Raw genomic sequence first — 25,601 nt, forward strand, 5'->3', positions numbered from 1 at the left:
GTGTGTGTGTGTGTGTGTGTCAGCAGGACAGATAGACTAAGGCCCAGAGTGGTAAGGACTTACTAGGAATCACACAGTTGAGACAGGACTGGAAGCCAGATCTCACTGGAGAGACTTTAGAATCCCGAGTTCAGACCCTCTGGTGCGGATAGAGTGATCTTGTGAGTTAAACTCCTGACTCTGCCATGGACTACGGCTTAATTACTTTGGGAAGTTAGATTCCCAACAGTAAAAGGAGGATACCACCTATCTTTTGGGGTTATTGTGAAGATTAAAAAGCAGCAGAGTGCTTGGCATATGGCAAGTGTTCGGTGTCAGCTGGCGACCTGGCAGAAGCAATAGTAGGTGTCCCTCCTCTCCGTTTCCTGAGTCTCCTGTAGCTCAGGCTGCCTTTCAACTCTTGATCCTCACGTCTACACACCAAGTGCTGGGATTACAAGCGTGTGCCTGTATTCTCTTTTTCCATATGTAAATCAGGACCAACAATCCCTGTCTTGTCACTTCTCTGTCCTGTTCCGGTAGCAACGTGGACTAAATAAGGTGTGTAAGCCTTCTAGGGCTGAGCTGTCTCCAGGTCAATGTTTATTCAGCTTAGAGCAATTTCTTTCCAAGGCCTACTCTGGCCAGATTTCCCGTCAGCCCCACCAACTCCCCCACACACTCGCAGGTGCTCTTTTGTAACTGCGGCAAGGGAAAGGTCCGCTCAAGCCCAGCGAAAAAAGGAGAGCTGGGAAAATAGAAAACGTGTAGGGATGAGATGAGACAGAGTGAGCAGACAAGAAAGGCAGTGTGGGGGAGAGCGGTAAAGGACAAGGAGAGGGGTAAAAGGGACTTACAGACGGAGCGCAGTGGGGGTGGGGGTGGGGGGTGGGGGTCCTCCTGTACCTAAGATGCGGGCGAAGGGATGTGCGGAGCACTGGGGCAAGTGAAAGAGCAAGGTTATGTGCAGAAAGAGCAGCGAGATCGAATCCTTGCAGAAGAATGGGGGAGGGGGTCGTCTCCAGTGCGAGGTCTGTGGGTGACTGGGGGCAGGGAATTTGGGCCGTCACCTCCACTCAGCCCAAGGTTCGGAGCGCAGATCCCGGGCTGCAGCCACCAGCCGGCGAACCGCGGAGGGGCGGGGAAAGAACATTCGACGCCTGCGATTGGCCGCCGCTCCGACGGCCGCTGACGCGGGCGGGCGGGCCCCTTTGTGACGTCACAATCAGCTGTTGGAGCGTTCGGATTTGTGCCCTGAGCCCCGGCGCAGCGGCCGCAGCAGCTCCGGGCGTCCGATTGCGAGCCCCGCCGTCTCCCGGCCAGTCCCCGGTATGCGGCGCCGGCTGTGAGCACCGGCGCCCCGGGGACGCCCGGCCGCACAACTACCTCAGCGCACCGGTTGCCGCAGCCGCCCCAGGTGAGTCCCGACCGCGGGGCTGGGGGCTCCGGGCGCCCCAGGACACGCCCTGCGCCCCCCTCTCCGGTTCTTTGTCTGTCTCCGCCGGCGGCCGCTGGAGCTGCGTTCTCGGCTCCCTATTGGTTGCCCCAAGCCGGTGGGCCATGACGTCGCTTATTTGCATATGACATTGAGACGTCACCAAGGCCAGCCCCGCCTTCCAGGCTTGCTTGGGTGCTTGTCCTCTGCTGACCCGGTGGGCGCAGTGTCGAGCCCGGCCGAGGGTTGAGAGACGTTGAAAGGCAAGCAGGACCCGAGGGGACTCGGCGGTTTCCCGTGTTAATTTAGGGACTGGGGTCGAGCCTCTCATCTGCTTTTTTCTTGCGACCTGAGGAAGGGTCGGAGGGCATGCTCGATCTAAGTTGAGAGGGTGGTAGGTGGATGAAGAAGGCTTCAGACTCCAGGTCCCTGAGACAGCACCAGATGGCAGCGGATGCCCTCTGTCTTCAGGCTCCGCCCCCCCCCCCAACATAATAACATCCTTCTAATCCCCGACATGTGTGCAGAGCCTTAGTTGATGTCATTTTCAGCCTACAAATATTGAGAGTCTTAAACCCCACTTCATGGAAGGTAAAACTGAGACCCAGAGAGATATAGCTTACTGGAGATCTCAGCCAATTAGAGTCACACTCAATGAGTGACAGGACAGGTTCCTTAGCTGTGGGCAAATGCATAGTACAAGCTCAGTTCAAATAAAAAAACTATATATCCATTTACTGGGGAACCTGTCTTGGGTTCAGCACCATACCAATTTGATAGGGTGTTTCAGTCTTCTCGATTCTGGGCATTTTCCCAGGAGGTCTCTGAAGACTGGGTCCCTTTCAAGGCCCTGACCGCCTCGGCATTCTCTCTACCTTAGAACCCAATAAATTGCTGTCTCCCAGCTGTTTTGACCACAGAAAGGTGAGTCACTAATTGCCTGCCTCCAGGTGTCTCCAGGACAGATGTTGAGAATGAGTTGGGAGTTCCCTATTAGCCTCTCATCACCTTGTAGAGCCAAGCTGTCAGCTAAGAGGAACCCAGACCTTCCCTAGCACTGGTGATTGCAGAGTTTATGCAGCAGAAAGAATGTTTCTTACTTTCCAAGTGAGTAGATATGGAGACTGGATCTGGAGCCTCTTCCCAGACTGGGGTTTGCTCAGGAATGGCCTGGGCTAGGGGTGGCTTAGGGCTCAAGTGCTATTCTGGGCACAGCTGCTGTAGTATTAAGGGAAGGTTCTTCTTGGAGCGGAGCCAGGAATCTGAGAACCAGGAAGCCAGCAGGCTAGGAAAGAAAACCCAGGAGGCTCTCCTAGTGGTCAAGGGGGAGAGGGGTGGACAGCCACAGCTGGCTGGTTGCTGCCATCTCTCCCGGCTGTCACTGACTCGTGTATGATCTCCGCCAGGGAGCTTCTCTGCTGAGCCTCTCTTACCTCACTCAACATGTCAACAGTTGAGGCTCATTGCAGGGTCTGATGCAGTGGGAACTCTGGGAAATGCATGTTAAAGCTCGATGCCAGATCTCCGCATCTCTCTCTGGAAAGGCAGAAGGCTGATGGCTGTGTCAGGGCACCTGTCTGATCCCCCTGTCTCCTGTGCATCCTTATATTCTTGGACAGTCTCTCTTCTGATTATATATGTTCTGCACTGCCCCACCACCACTAAGCTGTAGCTTTTTGGATAGATTAATGTTATCACTTCAAGGTCTCCATTCCTAGAACAGGAGACTTCTTCCTTGTCTTGGTCCAGGGAAGCACTGTCTGAAGGCTTGGATCTCGGTTCAGCCCTTGCATTTATCCTTAAGGGCTCCTTGGATCTGACTGCTTCCTTTTTCCATCATCATCTACCACTGACAGGTTGTTTTACGAGGGCCAGGCGACCCAATATTCTTTGTTTGGCCAGAGATGGCTGTCCTTGGACAAGAGTCTGGGGGAAGGGGTTTAGAGTCGGGAGGACCTGTGGACATAGGATCTTACACCTCATCTGGAATACATATCTGTGGGTTGCCCAATCCCATGGTGAGATTGTAGCAAGAACTATAAGGTTCCTATTATCTAGCACTTTTCAAACCACACAGGGTCCTTATAACTATTCTTGGTCTCTGGGGTCAAAGATTGCTGCTTAGAAAATCTTGCTGAAATCCAAGATCATTTTTTTCCCTATAAAAATACACCTAGACACAGCCCTAGTTACCAAGTTTAACATGTCTAATCTAGGCAGACACCCAGAAAAGACAGGAATGGACTGTAGTGATTATGGATGCCACTAGCTGTTTGGAGTCGAATACTACCTGTGTCTTTTACTAGCTGTGAGACTTTGGACTTACCTCTCCGAGCCTTGTTTTCTCTCTTTACCAGAAAAAAAGGAGTAGTTATTCTCTCTCCCCCCTCCCTTTCTGTTCCTTTTGACAGGATCTCATATAGCCAAGGACTGTTTATTAATATTTTTTTTAGGTAGGGTCCCATTGGCCTTAAACTCACTCTGTAGCCAAAGCAGGACTTGAATGCCTGATCCTCTTGCCTCCACCTTGCTAGGATGGCAGATGCAGCGCATCATGTCTGACTTTGAACTTTTTGATCCTCTTGTCTCTAGCTCCCAAGTACTAAGACTGCAGGCTTGCACCTTCATACCTTGCTCTGGTTCTATGTTTTGTTGTGAGGACTACATAAGGTAAAATAGATGAAGTTGCTTAGTACAGTACCTGGCACATGAGTGTTAATTTTATGATGACAATAGTAAGGGCAGTTTCTTCCCTCAATGGAAATTTCCTGTTTACTTTTCAAAGCCCAACTTGGCTGTTTCATCCTCTAGAGAGACCTTCCCTGGCAAAGCTTGGTCACAGATATCACTTCTTCCATATCCCCAAAGTAGCCTGTAGTAATGGCAAGTTTATCGCCTTATTGGATGCTTACTGTGTGCCCAGGCACTGTTCTGAACACGTTATAAGTGTTTAGCTCATTTAATTTTTTATTAGGGTGTTACTGCTGTTGTTTGACAGATAAGAAAACAAAGACACAACAGTTTCCTAAATTCACACTGCAAAGCCTACTGAGTGCAGAGAGGCACACACAAGAGGCATGTTTCTCCATTATCACTGCTCTTTGTGCTGGGGGGCTGGAGCCCTCTGTCCCCCAGCCACCCAAGGGTAGGCTTCAGCCTGTGGTTCTAATGTCTTTCTATGCTTCCCAGGCTTTTGCACTGCCATAGGGCGCCCCCTTGAGGTTGCTTCACCCGCTGACCATGTTCCAGCGCTTCACCAGCCTTTTCTTCAGCACCCCTTCGCCTCCTGAAGACTCCAACTGTCCCGAGGCCTTCGTCTCAGAGGAGGATGAAGTGGATGGCTGGCTCATCATTGACCTGCAGGGTGAGGCCTGATTCGGGGGCAAGCACTCTGATTCCCGAGCCTATGAAGGCACCATAAGGACAGGAGGCCTTGCAGTATGGAAGGGGAAGGGGATATGTGGGAATTGGAGTCCCCTAGGCCTCCTGGGCAAAGTGAAGTTGAGGTAGTGAGCCCTGAGGTGAGGTGACATAGACCCTTCTCCTGAAAGCCCTATCTCCTGATTTGTTGGGGCATACACCTGGGACCCCCTAGGGCGGCAGGGTAAGTACCCTGGCCCTCAGGTGCTCTCTGGGCACGATGGACAGGGCTACAGGTCTGACTAACGATGCCCTTTCTCTCCCCATCCCCTGTGTCCGGTATGTGTGTGTGTGTCCCCCACCCCACCCCCACCCCCGCTGCTCCCTTCCCTCCGCATGGCTCCCCACTCCCAAACCCTATAGATAGCTACACAGCTCCCCCAAACCCTGGGGCCTCTCCGGCTCCTGCAGGCCGCCCTCCACCCGCGCCCTCCTTGATGGACGAGAGCTGGTTTGTTACCCCTCCCGCCTGTTTTACTGCAGAGGGGCCCGGTCTTGGGCCGGCCCGCCTCCAGAGCAACCCCCTGGAGGACCTCCTCATCGAGCATCCCAGCATGTCCGTTTATGTCACCGGCAGCACCATAGTGCTAGAGTCTGGGCCGCCTTCCCCTCACCCTGACGCTGCCTTGCCTGATCAGGACCTCAGCGATGGGTGAGTGGATTGAGGGTAGAGACTGGAGGCTAGGACTTAGGAGCCTGCAGGGCAGTGAGTGTCCTTGAGACAAAGGCGGACCAGGTGGATAGGCACAGTGATCACTGATGGAAGAGAGGCGTGGTCTTGTGGCTAAGGTGGGGCTTGGGAGAGTGAGTCTTGGCTCAGAAGATTGGGACTAGCTTGAACTGCTAGGCCAGAATGGGGCTTGTATTGAATGGCGGTTGGAGCCCCGGCCCTATCCCGTCTAGTTTAGCTGCCTCAGGGGCTGGAGTCTAAGAAACATCTCTAACTGGGATTGAGGGAAGAGTTGGTACCCATCAGAGAGCATCATACACTCTGCCCCGAAGAGACAGGGTGGGAGATGCCAGCCCCCTGTCCCCCCTGACGTTTGTACTCTGTCCCTGCAGAGAGTTGGCGCCTGCTCGCCGGGAGCCCAGGGCCCTGCACCACGCAGCTGCTGCTATGCCGGCTCGAGCTGTGTTGCTGGAGAAGGCCGGCCAGGTACGGAGGCTGCAGAGGGCCCGGCAGCGGGTAGAGCGCCACGCCTTGAGTGCTAAAGTGCTACAGCGGCAGAATCGCGCTCGGGAGAGTCGTTCGCGCCGGCCCAAGCACCAGGGCAGCTTCATTTACCAGCCGTGCCAGCGCCAGTTCAACTACTGAGCGCCCTTGCTACACCTCCAATCCCGCGCAGACTCCCGGCCCCATCTGCCTCCTCTGCAGCAGCCAGTGTGCTGCTCGAGGGGTGTCCAGGGTCCGCCTGCCTCCATTTGGATACCACCACCTCCCTCCTTCCTAAGTGTTTGAGGGGGGATGATGGCCCTCTACTCCCCTGAGTTCTCAGTTTCTTCTAACTCACCTGCTAACCTCTTTCACCGCGGGTCACCCTCCCCACCTGTTTCTGATTTCTCACCATCCACTCCCCACTCCTGCTCTCCCTTTTCAGACCGCTATTCTTGTCTCTCACTCCTTCACTTTGTCCTCCTAGGCCACCGATTTCTAAGAGCCTCTCCCACCATGACCTGGCACCATGATTTTCCCCTTTCATCTCCTACTTTCCAAGACTTCCCTTTCTCGTTCCTGGCAATTCCCCCCCAATCCTGACCAGGTACAACCTGCCAGGCCTGGGCCATTGTTCTTACAACCCTGTGGTCAGGTGTCAGGCACAGGGTTTTGATTTCAGTCATCCCCACCCACCCACCCGCCCTGGGGGTTGAGCTCCTTGGACTGCTTAGGCCTGGAACGTTTAAGTATGTGGAGGACCGTGAGTTGTAAGTTAGATAGGGTGAAGGGAATGGAAGGAAACAGGCAGCCTATCGGGATGCAGACAGGGACAGATGGGTTGAGAGACAGTTGGGAGCAGGGCATCATGAGAGCTGGCATTGTGCTTGGTCAGAGGAGTTAAGCCCTGGTCTTAGGCTTGAGCCTGGAGCCTGCCCCCATTTCCTTTTCCTATAATCCTGCCTTCCAGGATTTCCCCTGAAATCTGTCCCCCTTCAGGAGTAAAACCCCCCACCTCCCGGTGAGTCTAGAGTCCGAAGGGCTTGTACCTTGTCACCTTACCTTGACATGCTACCCCAGGAGTAGAAGCTGGGTAAGGCCCCCTGACATTCTGGCCATCTTTGTTCATATGCCCAAGGTGCTAGAATTAGCTTAGGAGAGACGCCAGCTAGAGGGCTTCCAGGCAGGGAAAAGGGTACATACCCCAAGGCAAGAGTGCAGAGGGATGATGCTAAGGAGGACAAGTTTGGGGTAAAGCCATCCCTAGGCTGATAAATCTGCCTTCATCTTGCCTCTGGCCTTATAGTTCATACTTTGCTCAATATGGCTGGCTAATAAACACTCCTGGGTAGGAGGCCAGGAGCCTCACTGTTCCAATTCCCAAAATTTTTCTTACAGAAGTTCAGGGCCTTCAAGGGGCTTCTTAATGTTCTCCCACAGGGCTCTTCCTTTCCGAGTGCCCTGTGGTCTCTCTTCCCTTTCTAGTTAAATATCTGGAGTAAGGAATTCTTGGGTAGAGCACAGGGATGGGGTAGCCAGCTTCTCCCTTCTTGTGGTGGGGCTCAGACACCAGCAACAGCCTCTTGGGATGCCCCAAGTTGTTTCCAATTCTTTCTAGCTGTCCTTTTTTAAGTGTGTGCTCTTCCTTCCTCAAAACTTTTAGATTTCCTGTTACATATTAACACAGGTCTTCCCTTTCACTCCAACTCCAGGTTTCCAGGCCTCAGAGCCAAGTCGGGGTTGGAGAAAATGGCATTCCTATGAGGGTAAAAGTAGCTGCCCTCTCTGATTCTTTCTCACCAGGCTTCACATGGGGATGGGAGAGGATGTCCCCAGGATGGGGACAGAGGAAGCCCGGCTAGGGTCTCCTAGCTCAAGGATAAGCCAAACGCAAAGTATACGCAGATCAAAACCTCACACCAGCTTATTAGGGCCCTAGTAGTTGATAACCTTGTTCCTGTCCCAAGTTCTTCAGTTACAACTTAGTAACTTACTCTTCCTGCTATCCTAAGGTCACTTCCCAGCCAGCTTAGGATCTCCAGCCCTTCTTACCTAATCCTCACTGCCAGATGGTGACCTAGGCTCAGTCCTGGGCAAGTGCCCATGATCCAGATGGGAGCCTAGGCTCAGTCCTGGGCAAGTGCCCATGATCCAGATGGTGACCTAGGCTCAGTCCTGGGCAAGTGCCCATGATCCTGCTGCCGTGGGAAGTTTGATAGGGCATTTGGCTCAAATTTCAAAAGGCCTCACTCCTGACCTGTATTTCTAGAAGCTCCTGTAGTTCTAGAACCCTCCAATCTCTCATCTGACTGGTTGCAAGGCTTATTTTTCTTTTGTACTTTCCTATAGATTCTGTAGCATTTGAGTGTGGCAATATTTTAATTGTGTATAGATTTCTCAGTCTCCTGCTAGTCTGACTCCTGAAGCATCAGCCCCTGTCATACTGTATTGACTGTGTATGTGCCTTTCACCTTGAGCATGCTTCAGGATTTTTTTCTTAAACCACAGAACTTGAATACACAAGGGAACCAGAATTCACAAAGTCCTATGCAACCCTAGACGGGAGGAGGTTAGAGAGTCTGTCTTGAGTGATGATTTCAGAGACCCTGGAGAAATTTGTACCAGTTTGTATTAATGTCAATACTACCAGCACTTTGCCAAAACTAAGGATGTCAGAGGGACCTGTTTCTAGAGTGAGTCTCAGTTACATCAAAGGGCAATTTCCAGCTTTCTCCAGTAAGTCCGAGTGGTTCTCTTGAGCTGGTGTCACTTTCTAACCTTTGCCAGTCTAGCCCCAGTAGGGCACTGTGTGTGTGAGTGCAGTTTGGTGCTGTTTTGGAGTATGCCTGCTCCCCAGCCTGGAACCCTCTGATCAACTTGCTGTGACCTATAATGTCTTAGGTGCAACAAGGACCCTACCAGAGCTCCTGGGCGGCTTTCAAGATCCATGTAGCTTTGTGTGAGGGGACTGAATGCAGACAAACCACAGCCTGCTCTAATAACTTCTTACCCTACCACCTAGTTCCAAATGGAACCAACAAGTTGAGTGCATCTTTGTTGGGTGTTTGTGTTGAGACTGGCTGAAATGAAAAATCTTTGACTGACCATGTTGTGATGTGTCGACAGACTCAAGGACACAACCACCTCGACCTGGTCATGTGGCATGCCTGTGTATGTGTGTAACAGGATTCTGAATGTTAGATTGTAATGCTATTCCTGTATGGGAGAAAAAATAATATAAACAAATAAAAATCTATTTAAAGCACATTATGCTTTCTGCCTGAGTTGAGCTAAAGTATAAGAAACACTATAATCTCCAGTATAGTCAAAGCAAAGGGTATTATTAGTAGACTGGCTTTGGCTCTGATTTGTCATACAAGAGAGGAAGAGGGTAAGTTAGTTCTCTGGAAAGAGACAATACAGGGTCTGACTCATAAACTATTTTTACAAGATCCTTGTAAGACACACATGTGAAGATATCTGAAATACAGGAATGAGAATGGAAGCACAGTTGGAGACACTGGGCCATTCTTTAGTCCCAGGCACTGGATTAGAGCCACGAGGAGGAGCTGCCCATTGAACTGCACAGCTACGCTAAGACAACCTGGCTGGCCAGTCTGAGCACATCTGAATGGAGCAGCAGAGGCATGAGGTGGGGAAGTGCTATCTATGCTGTGGACAGCCTCTTGCCTCTAAAAGTCCTGGGTGCCTTTGATGAAAGGTTGATTCTACTTTCTGAGACAAGGTCTTATGTAGCCCATCCTGGTCTCAAACTCTTATGTAGCTGAAGATGACCTTGAACTCATGATTCTTTTTGGTTTTTCCAGACAGGGTTCTTTGTGTAACAGCCCAGGCTGTCCTGGAACTCACTTCATAGCCCAGGCTGTCCTCAAACTCACAGAGACCCGCCTGCCTCTGCCTCCAGAGTGCTGGGATTAAAGGTGTGCGCCACCACTGCTTGGCTAACTTGTGATTCTAATGCCTCTACTTCCCAAGCACTATGATTACAAGTGTGTGGCACCATACTTGGTGATTATTTGAGAACAAATAAAATTAGACACATATGCATATACACACACATATATATGCATATATGCACTATACATACACATTCTCATATATATGTATATACACACACATATATATGAAATCTCCAGTATGTTGTTAAAACAGTTCTGGTTTGTTCAAAGCCAAAAATGAGTTCGGGGAGCAAGTGGATACATTTTCCTCATCTTGCTGGGTGGGTATTTCAGGTGGGAAGTGTCTGAGTTACAAAGAAGGTTGTGTCTACTTATCTGTGACCAAAAAGAAAATCTTGCTTACCCTTCCCAATAACATACTTTTAAGTTCTATGACAAAGACATTTATTTAACACGTTCAATATTTCACATTGTACAAACCCTTAGATTCTCTTTATTCACTGGTCCGTTTCTACAACAAATACATCCAAAACACTATATAATAAAATTATTTACATTTCCAAATGACAAGATTGCTTTTTGCCCCACTACTGCTATTCACACACAGTACTTCCACAGCACAATACATCATTAGAAGATCTACAAATGCTCACCCTGTACTCTAGGCTGCTTAAGAAATGTGAAACTAATAACATTTATAATGGCATTAGCTCCTTTCAATACATGGCAACATTTTAGAAGCCTTGAACTTCATTTTGCAACACCAAAAGGGCTGCTCCCCGTTACACTTTATGAGACAGGTTTCAGGGACTAGGAAAAGGATTGAGTTATTAAAATGACTAACTGTACAGAAATAGATTTAAAAAGTCACAGCTGAAAATTGCTCTTTGTAAAATTCACACACATTTACAAGTATCAAGTCATCTTCCAGCTTGCTTACTTGGATTTTCTTCGCTTGGATTGCACTGCACCAGTTATATCTGTTGGGGAAAAGGACATGGTCAACGAAGGTAGCAGCGCCCTTTAGGTGTCCACACTGTCTAGAATTGGCACAGTGGAGCCCCATGAGGCTCTAAATCCCTTTAAGGAACACATGGTTTGGAAGCAGTCACAGGCTTTGTCTGCTGACTTACGTGGTAAAAGAGTGTGTCCCTGTCTATCAGGACCTGCCAACTGGGGGAAACAGGATGAGGACCAGGAAGCGGCTCAGTGGGTAAAAGCACTGGCTACCAAATCTGACAACCCGAGTTCAATCCCTGGACTCCACATGGCGGCAAGAGAACCAACACATACACGTGCGTGTACACACACACACACACACACACACACACACACACACACACACACACACACACGATAAAGGAAGAGAAGATGCACCTGGCTAGAAAGATTGGCAGTGTTATGTAGGGAAAACCTTTATTATATGTTTGTGTGTGTATACCTTGGCATGTGAAGGTCAGAGGGCAACTTGGGAGTCAGTTCTTTTTTTCCCGCTGGTTCAAGGGTTGTGCAGCAAGCACTTTCACCTGCTTTATCTCTACCCTGCCTCCAACTACTTGATCCCTTACAAGCTGTACAATGAACTTCACAATCTCCCTCACCAATTCCCATCACTCACTGAAGTTATATACACACTAACAGTGCTTTTGGTGAGTAGCCAGCGAGTGAGTGAAATGCACCAGAAACCAGTCTTTGGCTCTTTTGTAGCCAAGCCATTATTCTGCAGTAAAGAACTTGTCTTGGTATGCTACAGCTAAAGCCTCTAAACTACAAGACATGGATCTTAGTCAAGGGCTACTGTGGCCCACGAATATCGATGCTTTGGAGGGCTGGGGTTACACAGCTCTATCTGCAGAACTCAATCTCAAGTACCACACCCCCCTCCTCCCAAACAAGCCATTGGCACATACACACAAGGAAGCATTTCAGAACAGCTAACACCGTCCCTGAACCTGAAGGCTGCATAGGTGGCAATGAGTGATTTATCACAGTGACAGTGACACAAAAGGGAAAGACTGCTTTAACTCTCTAACTTCCCTTACATATATCAATGTCCTAAGTCAAACTACTCTTACCTCAGATTTTAATCATCTTTATTCACAACTTTTCCAGTCTTCTATGGCAGAGTACAGTAGTACTGAAGCTCTGCAAATGTAAATGTTTCTTTAAAATCTAATTCAGCTGGGCGGTGGTGGCGCACGCCTTTAAATCCCAGCACTCAGGAGGCAGAGCCAGGCGGATCTCTGTGAGTTCTAGGCCAGCCTGGTCTACAGAGCAAGATCCAGGACAGGCACCAAAACTACACGGAGAAACCCTGTCTCGAAAAACAAAAAACAAAACAAAACACAAACAAAAAAAAGATAAAATCTAATTCATTGTATTGACTTATTTTTCATGCTGCTACATGATATTTTAGCTTCAATACAAATAGTATTTTATCTCGGTATTGTGGCACAGGCCTTGTAATTACACCTGCCCCTCAGTACTTGTAAGGTACAGGCAAGGGGTCATCTTTGGTATATACAGGGTCTTGAGGACAGCCTTGGGGCTATATGAGATGTTATAGATAACAAAAGCAAACTCCAAACCCAAACAATGTTTTAAATATCTTTATCGAGGTAAACAATTGTTTCTCATACATTAGTTCAAAAGATGATTCAGATTCAACTATTTCTGGATGGAATGAATTTTCTGACGCTACATTACCAGGTTCAGTGTTCTAAGCAAAACTGTGTTTGTTTCCTTTTAAATATTTTGAGAACCCAGGTCACCCGAAACAGATGAGAAAAGCAAAAATTTTACTGCTGTGACCTCTGGTCATTGTCACAGAGGCCTGTATGATTTTCTAAGAGGGACCAATGAAGTAATTCCAGGCTTCTGTTAGTGACAACTCCAGTATGTTTTCTTATTAGGTGGTCATATTGCTTGTGCCATGTGGGAGAGTATCTCCAAATATTTACAAACTAAGAAGGACTTTAATGTGTTCTTTATTTTTAATTTATATAAAAGAACTGAGTTTCACACAGCACACACAACTCCTCATAATCAACTATTTATTAATTTATACAAGGTCACTCTGCAGTCCAGGCTGCATGGAACTTACTACTAGTGCAGGCTAGCCTCAAATTTGTGGTCCATCCTCTTCCCTCAGCCCCTCAAGTGCTGGGATCATAGGCAGGGCCACTCTCCTGTCCCTCTAATCAACTCTTCATGTCCAATTCTTGTTTCATTTTCACTGCAGCAAGCTTGTTGTTTGGAGTGAAAATATACAGAGCCTTGACACTGTTCATCCTTAGAAAAGTACTTGGGCTGGGAAGGTGTCTCCGTGGTGAGGAGCTGGCTGGCAAGCGTGAGACGCTGAGTTAGCCATGTGAAAAGCCAGGGCAGCAGTGCGTGCGTGTAATCCCTGGAGCTTGCTGGCCAGCTAGTCAGGAACAATTAGCAAGGTCCAAGTTCATTGAGAGAACACTATCTCAAGAAAATAAGATGGAGGGGCTGGAGAGATGGCTCAGCAGTTAAGAACACAGGCTGCTCTTCCAGAGGACCCAGGTTCAATACCCAGCAACCACATGGCAGCTCATAACTGCCTGTAACTCCAGTTTCAGGGGATCCAACACCTTCACACAGACATATGTGTAGGTAAAACACAAATGTTCATGAAATAAAAATAAACTATTAAAAAAAATAAGGTGGATAGTGGCTGATACCAATATTGACATTTGGCTTCCATATGTATGCACACACACGTGTACATACCTGAAAGAATATATATACATATATGAAAATGAAAAAATTTTTTAAAAAAATCTATCAATTAGGTCAACTTTAGAAACATCTCCCCTCATGTACAAAGAATCAAATGGTGGCTGGGTGAGGTGGTGCACATCTTTAATCCCAGCACTTAGGCAAAGGCAGGAGGATTTCTCTGAGTTTGAGGGCTGTATGATCTATGCAGTAAGTTCTATGTAGCCAAGACTACAAAAAAAGACCCTACCTCCAAAAAAAAAAAAAAATCAAACGATATATCTGAGACTTGGACAGACACGGCTGGAAAATGAGGTGGTAGAGGAGGGTGAGCAATGTCAGGCTCCACCTCTTTTTATTCCCAAGTCAACAAATTAGAAAACTGCCTTTGAGTACAAACTAATGCATGAGACCCTCAGTAAAGGTGGTGATATATTTTTATAAAAATATCTTTTAGCTCCCTCTCACAAGACTGAACTTTTGGCGGACCTTACAGCAACATTAGTAATATCACTTGAAGCCATTTAAGACTATTTATTTAGGTTTTTTGAGACAGAGTTTCTCTGTGTAGCCCTAGCTGTCCCGGAACTAGTTTGGTAGCCCAGGCTGGCCTTGAACTCACAGAGATCCGCCTGCCTCTGCCTCCCAAGTGCTGGGATTAAAGGCGTGCGCCACTTACTACCTTACTGTGTACTCAGCATATTTAACTTGCCTTTAAGAAAACAATGTAACCAGTTAGTCGGTGGTGGCACACGCCTTTAATCCAGCACTAAGGAGGCAGAGGCAGGTGGATCTCTGAGTTTGAGGCCAGCCTGGTCTACAGAGCAAGTTTCAAGACAGCTAGGGCTACACAGAGAAACCGTCTTGGAAAACCAAAATTAAAAAAAAAAAAAAAAGAAAAAAAGAAAGAAAGAAAGAAAGAAAGAAAGAAAGAAAGAAAGAAAACAATGTAACTCACCTTACTATGCCTTGGATTTCCCATGAAATCAGCTTTTATAATCTAAGACAATTGCATAGCTTTAATCTTAAGTTATGTACTCTTCTGTGCCCTTGGTCCAGAATATGTGTGTATGTTCACGGTGTGGTAATCATTTGCTGAAAACAACCTTAAAATAAATACCCACCATAAATGTTGCAAACATGTGGCTATAGGTTGACAATGTCTGTCTGCTGTGTGGAGTGCTATGTAGTTAGGTGCAGTCAGGAAGTTAGGTGACTTCTTCCCTGGTAAAAACCCATCAAAGACTTGTGTAAAGAACCTTGTTCCTTTCCCATGCCGTGTTTCCTGTGCTTTTCAATAGATACAGAGCAAAGTCCTTTGTTAGGGACAATGACAACTACTGGGGCACAGATTCAGACTCACACAGCAGACTGATTACGGATATGCCAGAGATACAGACAGACAAAAGACACAGGGAGACAAGTGGAGAATTCAAATTTGGGCTCACTCTTGGTCAAATTAATCCAAGAGGAAGTGGCTTCATGTTCACTCCCTAATAAGATATTAACACATCTGGTGTTCTTTGAGGTTATCTTTAATGCATTAACTATGTAAGTAAACAAATGATTTAGGTTAGAAAGTGAAAAAAAAAATCTTTGAAGACTAGTGGATGATGAATGGTGTATCTTTATATTATCATAAGATATAAAATGTTTGTTTTTGGAAATGGAGTCTCCCTATGTAGTCCAGGTTGACCTAGAACTTGTCCTATGACCCAGTCAGGCCTTGAATGTATGATCTTTCTGCCTCAGCCTCCTAAGTGTTGGGATTACAAGTATGTACCAAAATGCCTGGCTAAAATTTTCTTTTTCTTTCCAGTATTGTGACACATGCTTTTAATCCTAGCACTTGGGAGGCAGAGGGAGGCAGGTGGATCTCTGTGAGTTTGTGGTTACCTTGGTCTATATATAGCAAGTTTCAGGCCAGCTAGAGATACATAGTGAGGTCCTGTCTCAAACAAAAACAAACAAAACCCAAATATAAAATAAAATTTCCTTTTTCTTTCATCAGATTTTGAAGTCTCTATCACATCCTCTGGAGGGGTTGGGGAACAACTATTCTGGACTATAGAGAAAAGTCATTTTCCATTTCAGACATTAAATATGTCTGAAAAGATCAGGTCATTTTTATCTTTTGTGGTTCAATTTGTACTCTCTCCAAATGTTACTATTTCTAGCACCCAACACAATGAGAATCTAGAAGCAAGTGCTCTATCACTGATCCACACTCCCAGACTTTTGTTAACAATTGTATGTGTATGGATGTTTTGATTACATGTATGTCTGTGTACCACATTCATGCAGTATCCATGTAAGCCAGAAGAGGGTATTAGATCTCCTGGGACTGGAGTTAGAGAGCTGCCATGTGAGTGCTGGGAATCAAACCTGGGTCCTCTGGAAGAACAGTCAGTGGTCTTAACCACTGAGCCATTTCTCCAGCTCCCCATTCAAAACTTTTAAGATGTATTGATTCTGCAGTAAGATATTTCTATGATTCAGGTACCCAACATTATACATGCCTCCACGGCCAAGTGGTGTTACATTGAAGGCCTCTGTCTTATCTATATATAACTGGTAGGCCCGTGGCTTACTTCTAGGGACTCCTTGCCAGCGACAGCTGAGTCCTCCTGTCAGTGTCTGATGTCAGTGCACCAGAATCTGCCCTTCTAATGAGATGGGTTTTGTTTGTTTGTTTTTTGAGAAAGAATGTCCTGTAGCCCAGGCTGGCCTCTGTAGCTGAGGATGAAATTAAACTACTGGTCATCTTTCCTCTGCCTCCTAAGGGCTGGGATTACAGACATGTGCCATTAGGCCTACCTTTCAAGACTGAACTGTAAGGCCAGCATCTATGAAAACTAAGGAGTTTCCAGAGAGGTAGCAGAACATGACTAAGAGTTCTGGATCACAGAAGTCAAGAACAATTAATTAAAAAAAAATAAACAGTAGGGTTGGGGGATTTAGCTCAGTTGGTAGAATCCTTGCCTTGCATCCATTAGGCCATGGGTTCAGTCCCCAACACAAGAGAAGAAAAAAAAGAAAAGAAGAGTAGCTTAGATGGATGGCTCATGCCTATAATCTCAGGACTTGGGAGGCTAAGGAAGAAGGATTGTCAAACAAATTCATGGACAACCTGGGCTACAGAGTGAGATTCTGTCTCAAAACAATCTCCCCTTCCCAAATTAGAGATAGTTTTCACAGAGAAAACTGGTGATGTAAAGCTGAGGTCATAAAGAAGTTATCATGAGGCACAGATGGAGGTACTTGGCTTCAAGTGGAAGAGGAGTCACTGCTCTGTCATAGTAGTCTACTTAGATTAGTATCTTGGTAGTGTAAATGGAGTGTTCTATTTTTTCTAAGAAGATGTGAGAGCCCCTACCAAGATAGAGCAGAGAATGTTGGGATAGAGGTTTAAAAAGTATGGAGAAGTCACGTGTAATAGTGAATGCTCTAATCCCAGCACTCAGGAGGCTGAGGCATAGGTTTGAGAGTTAAGGACAACATGGCTACATAAGAAGACCCTGTTACAAAGGGGGATAAAGGAGTAGACAGTATGTAGAAAAAGGTATTTGACTTCAAAAAAAGAAGCTGGGTCATACTCAGGATTTAACTGAAGTGAGTGATCATGAGCTTTCTAGTGTGTGTATGCATGTTTTTTGACACAGGACCTCATGTAACTACCTCAAACTCCCTATGTAGCTAAGGATCCTTAAACTCTCACCTCCACCTCACTAGTGCCACAATTACAGGTGTGTGCTGGCACACTTAGGTGCAAACATGAGTTTAAAATGAGACGAAGCTAAGTTCCTGGTTCTTCCAGAACGGTCACTGCTCTCATGTACACAGACAGGACTGACAAGAAGAGAGGACAAGGCCAGAGAAAGCAGACTGACCTACGAGGAGGGGGAGGGAGGCTCAAGTCCCTGCTGCTGTCACGAGGACCCTAGCTTTTACTCCTCCCCTGCCCCACCCCGCCCTCAAAGCATAAGCCCCACTGCTAACCTTTTGTAGAGCTGGAGGCTGAAGCAGGCCGAGAGGATCGTTTTCGATGTCCATTTTCCACGCTCTCAGAAGCCACAGTTGGCTCCTCAGTTCGAGAGTTTCTTCGGCTCGGGGTTTTGGACTTCTCAACTATCTCTTTTGGCTCACTGCTGACAGAGGGAAGTACCAAGTTTCCAAGAAGGTTAAGGGCATCAAGACACATAAAAGGGACACAGCTTAAGTACAGTTTCATTCATAAAGTTGAAGGTAATTAGCAGCTAGTCAGGGCCAGTGATACACAGCTCAGTCTATCTAGCATTTACAAGTCCTGGGTTTGATCCCCAGCACTGAAAACAACAAAAACAAAACAAATCCGTCATTATAGATAGAAATGGGACAATGCTGTTGAGAACTTAAAAGTGAGTCTAGGGCCGGGCGGTGGTGGCGCACGCCTTTAATCCCAGCACTTGGGAGGCAGAGCCAGGCGGATCTCTGTGAGTTCGAGGCCAGCCTGGGCTACCAAGTGAGTCCCAGGAAAGGCGCAAAGCTACACAGAGAAACCCTGTCTCGAAAAACCAAAAAAAAAAAAAAAAAAAAAAAAAATATATATATATATATATATATATACATACATGTGAGTCTAGTTGTTACATTAGAAAAATAAAATAGGCCAAGTGGCGGTGGCCCACGCCTTTAATCCTAGCACTCAGGAGGCAGAGGCAAGTAAATCTCTGTGAGTTCAAGGCCAACTTGGTCTACAGAGAGAGTTCCAGGACAGCCAGGGATACACAGAGAAACCCTGTCTTGAAAAACCAAAAAAAGAAAAGAAAGAAAAGAAAGCACAGTGCTGGTCGGATTATGGAAAAGCAGGTGAGAGACATAAAGAACTGAAACAGCTCCTCTAAAATCCTTCACTTATTTTCCTAAGGCAATAAATAATACATCCCTTTAAACATTATTCCGTGAAACTTCAGCTATAAAATGTTTTTAATAGATGTTTGAAAATTTCTACTACCCCAAAACAGTATCTAGAATCTAGATATGGTGGTGCACACCCTTAATTCCAACATTTGAGGGGCAGAGGCAGGTTGATCTCCATTAGTTAGAGGCCAGCTTGGTCTACATAGTGAGTTCCGGTACAGCCAGAGTTATATAGAGAGACCCTGTCTCAAAAAGAAATTATTATTTGGGGGGCTTACTAGGCAAATTTGAGCATATATTGGTATTAGATAATGGAATAGTACATTATCTAAGTAAGAGGAATATAGTCATCATCCACTGCAGATATGCTGAACACCCCAACTCCAACCCTGGCATTTAGCAGGCAAATATTAAAAACTGGTTAATACTATTATTAAAGACACAAGGACAAAACATTTTCACATACTTCTGATAGAGTATAAATTGTATAATCCAAAGACTCTCAATAAGGAGTCTTTGTGAACAGTAAGATACATTCCCAGCTTTGGACACATTTTTTTGATTGTTGTAGTTGGGAAGCGTCCCACTGGCATCTTTGGGTAAGCATTCTATGATACAAAGGCAGCCTCTTATAATAATTATCTGATCCAGAAGTCAGTAATGTTGAGGTGGAAAAACTTGGTGTCATCCTCTACCTCATTTCTAGTAACTCCATTTCTAGATGCCTAAAGAAATCAATTTTTTTTTTTTTTTTTTTGGTTTTTTGAAACAGGGTTTCTCTGTGTAGCTTTTGCACCTTTCCTGGAACTCACTTGGTAGTCCAGGCTGGCCTCGAACTCACAGAGATCCGCCTGGCTCTGCCTCCCAAGTGCTGGGATTAAAGGCGTGTGCCACCACCGCCTGGCAAGAAATCAATCTTAAAACGTGTGTGTGTGTGTGTGTGTGTGTGTGTGTGTGTGTGTGAGAGAGAGAGAGAGAGAGAGAGAGAGAGAGAACATCCAGCCAGACTCTTATTGTAGCTCAGACAGGCTTGGAACTTGGAATATGTAGCTGAGTCTGACTTTGGACTCAAGGCAATCCTTCTCTTTTGTTTCCTAAGTGCTGTGATTATAGCTATGAATTTCTACAACTCACTGTAAAGAAATCCTTTTATATAGCTTTGATTACAACCAACAAAGTTAAAATTAATCTAAGTAATGGGAATATATTCATAATCCACTGCAAATATACTGAATGTCCCAACTCCAACCCTGGAACTTGGTAGGAAAAGATTTAAGATTGGTAATAACTGTTTAAATAACAGACACAGGGACAAGTTTACAAAAGACATGGAAATGCCTAATAATAACAGTTAGTTAATTATGGCAGATCTACATGCAGTCTTAAAGAAATTCTGTGAAAGACTATTCTATGACAAACTGTCCATGCTATGTGAGCAAATGGGTCTGACAGACACATCTGCAATAGGACCTCTCTACAGACTCAGTGAAGACGACTACAAGATGAGTCACTCTCTGCAACTCTCTCATGTTTCCTTTCTTTTCTTTCTTTTTTTTTTTTCTTCAAGACAGGGTTTCTCTGTGTAGCTTTGGTGCCTGTCCTGGAACTCACTCTGTAGCCCAGGCTGGCCTCAAACTCACAGAGATCCCTCTGCCTCTGCTTCCGCAGTGCTGGGATTAAAGGTGTGTGACACTACCATCTAGTTTTCTTTTCTTTCTTAAAGACAAGGTCTCGTGTAGTCTAGCTTCAAACTTAATACATAGCTGAGGATGACCTTGAACTCTTTTTTTTTTTTTTTTTTTTGGAGACAGGGTTTCTCTGTGTAGTTTTGGTGCCTGCCCTGGATCTCGCTCTGCAGATCAGGCTGGCCTTGAACTCAGAGATCCACCTGGCTCTGCCTCCCAAGTGCTGGGATTAAAGGTGTGTGCCACCGCTGCTGAGCTTTCTCTCCAGCTCTGGATGTTCTATTTTAATATCTTGTGCCTTTCATGAGACTATGAGCTCTTCAAAGGTATAAATCATGGTGTGACCATCAACTATCACTATTCTACTGTTCACTCCTGCCAGATGACTCTTTGCTAGTAACACTATGGTTGGGAACTGAGCCATAACTGTTCATTCATTACCTCTGCTTTATATAAAATAGCTATCCCATATCACACCAAAAACCAAGCAAAGTCAGAGAGGCCAAACTGGAGCTAGGGTGGAATTACAAGTAAAGAGGTTGATATCTCCTTCTAGGGGTTCTAAGGATAATTTTCTGTTTGAGCCCAGAAAATAGGCCCATTTTCTGAGGACAATCCCTAATGGTGGAACCCCCTTCTCTTGGCAAAACAAAACAAAACAGCCACAGCAACACGACCCTTGAGTTTGTGTGGTCAATGTATAGGCAGCTCTGCAAACAGATACCTATGAGGTATATCTGAATTTCAGAGACCCTTTTTATAGACAGTTGGCATAGATTTGGAATACTCAATTCAAATATTAGTTCAATTCAAATAAAAACAGATGGGCAGAGTGGTGAATAGGAATAACAATGAATTTGGCATCAGATTATATGGGTCAGGGAGGAACTGTGTATTTATCAGCTACAATATTTAACTCTTTTTTTTTTTTAAATTTTTATTTTGCAATACAATTAAGTTCTACATACAGGCACAGATTCCCTTGTTCTCCCCCCTCCCGCCCCCCTCACAATATTTAACTCTTTATCCTCTAGAGTCTATACATCTCTAACTTGTCTACTGTAATACATAGGTCAAATATAAAGGCCAAAAGATGGTCTCAATTTCACCATTTGCTGTATCTGTGACCTTAAGCAACTTAGTTAAAGCTCTCTGACCTTTAGATTTCTCAACTATATGATATAATTTATTATCATAATGGATATTGTGAAAAATCATGAGAGGTAATACATCTAGAGTGCTTGTAGTCCAGAGTATGGCAAGGTGTAATATTCAAATAATGTTAGTTAATATGAAGAGCTGATATGAAGGTTTAATGAGAAAATGATATTTTACAAGCTAAATTTCTACACAAATATGAGACATTCTTTAAAATGTTACTGTATTCCTTCACTTAAAAAGGGAGTGATTCTTAGCCTTTCTAGCGCTAATGAGGTTAAGCCACAGATGTACTTCATCTGTTTTGCTAGGATATCTAGGGTAGCACAGTTAACAAAGCATGGGTTTGGGGTTACACTCTACCTACCTGGCTTTCTCTTTCACCTTTGAGGATCAAATAGCTATACTTAGAAGATATATTCAAAGACCATCAGTAAAGAAGGTGGTGCTTATACACAGAACACTTATTTCTTCACTTATGTTGAGTGCTGAATATGTTATCAGTTTTCAACAAGCATAATAGATAGAAACTTAATCATCAAGTTTTACTAAGTGAAATGTTACCCTGGAGGAGTGAGGGCTCATAGAAGCTCTCTACGTGAGCAGTAGAAACAGACTGGTGCTAGAGTATAGGAGAAGGACAAGGTGAGGAAACGTTTAAAGACAGAGGATGCTGATAACTTTCAAAGAAGCTCATGCCACGGACATGCTAAGTCTGAAGAGAGGGTCATTCTTCTTACCTTTGTCCAGGGACTATGGCAGCATTTGCCTCAAGTTCTGTAAAAAATAAAAAGGGGAAAATGAGATATGGAAGCTGTTGTTATGTATGTCCACAGGAAGAAGCTAGGAGTCTACAGAATCCAGAATGCTGTATTTAGACTAACAAGTCTCCACGTCCTGCAGGAGTCTCACCCACCCTATGTGGTATGGAGACAAAATCGGCACTGATCCAATTTGGTTTGTTGGGAATGTAAGATACTACTTGTTTTTTTTTTTTTTTTTTTTGGTTTTTCGAGACAGGATTTCTCTGTGTAGCTTTGCGCCTCTCCTGGAACTCACTTGGTAGCCCAGGCTGGCCTCGAACTCACAGAGATCCACTTGGCTCTGCCTCCCGAGTGCTGGGATTAAAGGCGTGTGCCACCACCACCCGGCCATTTCTAGTTCACACTATGAAATAATCCTGTTGGGATCAAAAAAATGAAATTCACACTGCCTGGTTCATATTTCACCCAGCTAAAACTAGTTTAGTAAAAGAAGCCTCTTCCTTTCATGTTGAAGAGACTGTTTTTATTCTTAAAATATCACCACCTCCTGCATTTTCTTTTCAAAGGCAATTATCTTTAAATATAATAGTGTCTATTAAAGATTCATTTTCCCCCCCTGAACAACATTCTCACTCAATTTTAGAGGGCAGAGAGCTGTGCTTTAAGATACTACCCAAAGACTATATTATATCTGTTTCTGAGACACTTCATAGACTTCATCAGGCACCGAGCGACGTCCTACAAACAAGTAAAAACATCTGTCTAGCAGGGCTGCACCAGTGAGCCATTCCCTGGGCTTACCAGACACTTCTTTTCAGCACCAGCAAAAAACAAAACAAATCTTCTATTACTTGCCTCTACGCAGCTCCATCTCTTACAAAGGCCTTTCCCTAATATAGCAGACAGCCATGTCTCTTGTCACTGGCCTACCCCTGGCCCTGTACCCGTTTTCCCACATGGAGAATCCAGTGCCTCATGCTTAATATCTAAGCTGCCTGAAGGCAGAGTACCTAGCTTAATTTTTTTTTTTTTTCCAAGACAGGGTTTCTCTGTGTAGCTTTGGTGCCTGTCCTAGAACTCACTCTGTAGCCCAGGCTGGCCTCGAACTCACAGAGATTCCTCTGCCTCTGCTTCCCGAGTGCTGGAATTAAAGGCGTGTGCCATCACTGGCCAGCTCTTAAATTTTTTTTTTTTAATCTCAACTCTTTCTCTACCTTCCTTCCTTCCTTCCTTCCTTCCTTCCTTCCTTCCTTCCTTCCTTCCTCCCTCCCTCCCTCCCTTCCTTTTCAGTGTTATGGGAGCTTGTGACAAGATTCTCGTTTCGTAGCCCATGCTGCTCTGGAACTCACTATGCAGACTTGACTGGCCTAAAACTTAAAGCAATCCTCCCGCCTTAGCCTAAGTGCTAGGATTACAGGGAATGAACTACCATCCCTACCATATGTCATTTTTTATTATCCATGTGTTTATGTGCAAATTATTTGCCTTTTTAGGACTCAATGCTTCATATGTGAAGTACAGGTGACTGTATTATCTGCTTTAATGTTAAGATTAAACAAATAATACACATGAGTTTTAATATAGTACCTGGTACTTAATAATAAATCAATATTAACTGTTATTATTTGTTGCTATGATGGTCATTTTGTACTTTTCCTGCGAGGAGGCTGGACTTCACTGCCTTCAATGCAAAATTCTGGCAGAGGGAATCTTTGCTTCCTGTCTTCTGCTTAGCTCCCAGAATCTCTCCTATTAGACCTGAAATACTGCCACAAGAAACAGACACTAACTCCTTCTTGGGTCTCTATTTCCTTGCTGGGTCAGCTGGAGCACTGAAATCCACCTAATATATGCTCAATAATAAAACTGGTTCAAACAAAAAGCCGTGCTAACCTTGAAGAGCTGCCACCCCCACCTGTCCCCAGCACCCTCCTCCATAGCACAAGCTGCCTGGAGCTCCATATGTAGCCTGCTTGGGCCTCATACTAGTAATCCTCCTGTTCCAGCTTCCTGAGTGCTGAGATTCTCTGTGTGTGCTACATCAGGCTAGTCTGCTCTTTTAGTCTTAGTTTTAAATTAATTAATTCTGTTTGTGTTTTGGGACAAACTCTCTCTATGTAGCCGTGGCTGTTCTGGAACTTATTTTTTGAGGAGGCTGACCTCAAACTCACAGAGATCTGCTTGCCTTGTGCTAGGATAAAGGCATGTCTGACTGCCTTTAGCTTGTGTGTTCTTTTGAAAGATGACACAGAAGTTGATTTTGAGAACTTTTCCACTAATTTATATAAGTGGAAGGTTCTGAGGGTGTTATAGTTCTATGTTTTTTGAGGCAGAGTTCCATGAAGCCCAGGTGGCATCAACCTTATTTTGTAGCTAAGGATGATTTTTGAATTCCTAATCTTCCTATCTCTGCCTCTTGAGTGCTGGGATTAGAAGTGTATGCTACCACACTTGGCTTCTGAGGTGATTTTAAAGAGATTAATATAAATTAAACTTTAAAAAGGAACAGGGTTCCCTAGCCAATCACTCTGATAAGAAAGAAAAACAGTAACATCCCATTTTCTGTAGTAAAGAGTCAGGGCAGCATCATGGATTAGGGAAGGGCTCATGAGGCTCCACCTCTACCTGAGGAGCTATTGACAGATGATTATGGCTGCTGGTGGGCTGTGGGGGGTCAGTTTAATTCAATGGTGTAGTCAATGGTAAGCTATTCATGTTCCAGTAAATAACCACACAACCATGCGTATAGCAAGAAGTCCAAATTAAACTCAATGGGTCATTAAAACAAAGGTACATGAGAGTAGGAAGAGGACCTGTTGGGAAGAGGGGAGTGGAAAAAGAGAAGGTAATGGGAGGGTGTAAGTATGATCAAAATACATTATAAACATATATAAAACTGTTCAAGAAGAAAATTTAAAAACATTTACAGCAGGAAATGGAATTCCTTTTCCATTTCTAGTTGGTCTTTTTGCTAGAAAAAAAAATATTACTACAGAACCCCTTTTCTTAACAATTTCTCTGTTCCAAAATGCACAGTACAATGTTGGTTGTCATGTAGGTGGTTAGGAGCAAGGGAAAGAAAATGTGGTGGCTGACATGTGTTTTGCACATTCATTCTTTTCACAGTGTGCAGGAAAGTCATACAGGGTATAGAACCCTGAGGCAAGTTTTAAAATACAAATTATATCTTATTTTTATTGGCTTACACTCACAAAGTCATTTTTCTTAAAAATTTGGTCATGTGTATACTTTCTTTTTTTTTTTTTTTTTTTTTTGAGACAGGGTTTCTCTATGTAGCTTTAGAGCCTGTCCTGTAACTCACTCTGTAGACCAGGCTGGCCCCGAACTCACAGAGATCTGCCTGCCTCTGCTTCTTGAATGCTGAGATTAAAGGCGTGTGCTACCACCGTCCGGCAGGTGTATATTTTCAATAAAATTTTTACT

At 45.1% G+C, this 25,601-nt stretch overlaps 2 protein-coding genes across 8 annotated transcripts in view; one reads left to right on the forward strand and one right to left on the reverse strand.

Moving 5' to 3' along the window:
* Positions 1–1,216: 1,216 nt before the first annotated feature.
* On the forward strand, positions 1,217–9,254 carry Tp53inp2 (tumor protein p53 inducible nuclear protein 2). Of its 3 annotated transcripts, none has more exons than XM_059261713.1 (4): positions 1,217–1,396; positions 4,604–4,778; positions 5,198–5,486; positions 5,897–9,254. In XM_059261713.1, the coding sequence occupies exons 2-4, from the start codon at positions 4,655–4,657 to the stop codon at positions 6,147–6,149; spliced, it is 666 nt and encodes a 221-aa protein (XP_059117696.1). In that variant the 5' UTR covers positions 1,217–1,396; positions 4,604–4,654; the 3' UTR covers positions 6,150–9,254. The 3 variants fall into 3 exon arrangements, with proteins under 3 accessions (XP_059117696.1, XP_059117698.1, XP_059117697.1); XM_059261715.1 differs by having other exon boundaries at positions 5,318–5,486; XM_059261714.1 differs by lacking the exon at positions 1,217–1,396 and adding an exon at positions 1,698–2,338.
* A 1,080-nt stretch (positions 9,255–10,334) lies between these two features.
* The window catches only part of Ncoa6 (nuclear receptor coactivator 6), an 85,340-nt gene continuing 70,073 nt past the window's right edge, over positions 10,335–25,601 (reverse strand). For 4 of the 5 annotated variants that reach the window (XM_059261720.1, XM_059261719.1, XM_059261716.1 and 1 more), the window contains 3 exons: positions 22,134–22,170; positions 17,651–17,799; positions 10,335–10,887 (listed from right to left, as the gene is read on the reverse strand). In XM_059261720.1, coding sequence (XP_059117703.1) covers positions 10,844–10,887; positions 17,651–17,799; positions 22,134–22,170 — 230 coding nt within the window. In that variant the 3' untranslated portion in view covers positions 10,335–10,843. The remainder of the gene's footprint in view (positions 10,888–17,650; positions 17,800–22,133; positions 22,171–25,601) is intronic. The other variant, XM_059261717.1, reaches the window with a different exon arrangement.

Source organism: Peromyscus eremicus, chromosome 4 (assembly GCF_949786415.1).
Source record: "Peromyscus eremicus chromosome 4, PerEre_H2_v1, whole genome shotgun sequence".
Classification (NCBI taxonomy): Eukaryota; Metazoa; Chordata; class Mammalia; order Rodentia; family Cricetidae; genus Peromyscus; species Peromyscus eremicus.

What these genes read in the sequence shown, in the direction of transcription:
- Tp53inp2 (XM_059261713.1), top strand. Translation starts at nt 4,655, where the DNA reads ATGTTCCAGCGCTTCACCAGCCTTTTCTTCAGCACCCCTTCGCCTCCT. An exon ending in GCTCATCATTGACCTGCAGG is followed by an intron (nt 4,779 to 5,197) that starts GTGAGGCCTGAT and finishes CAAACCCTATAG; the next exon opens with ATAGCTACACAGCTCCCCCA. An exon ending in GATCAGGACCTCAGCGATGG is followed by an intron (nt 5,487 to 5,896) that starts GTGAGTGGATTG and finishes CTGTCCCTGCAG; the next exon opens with AGAGTTGGCGCCTGCTCGCC.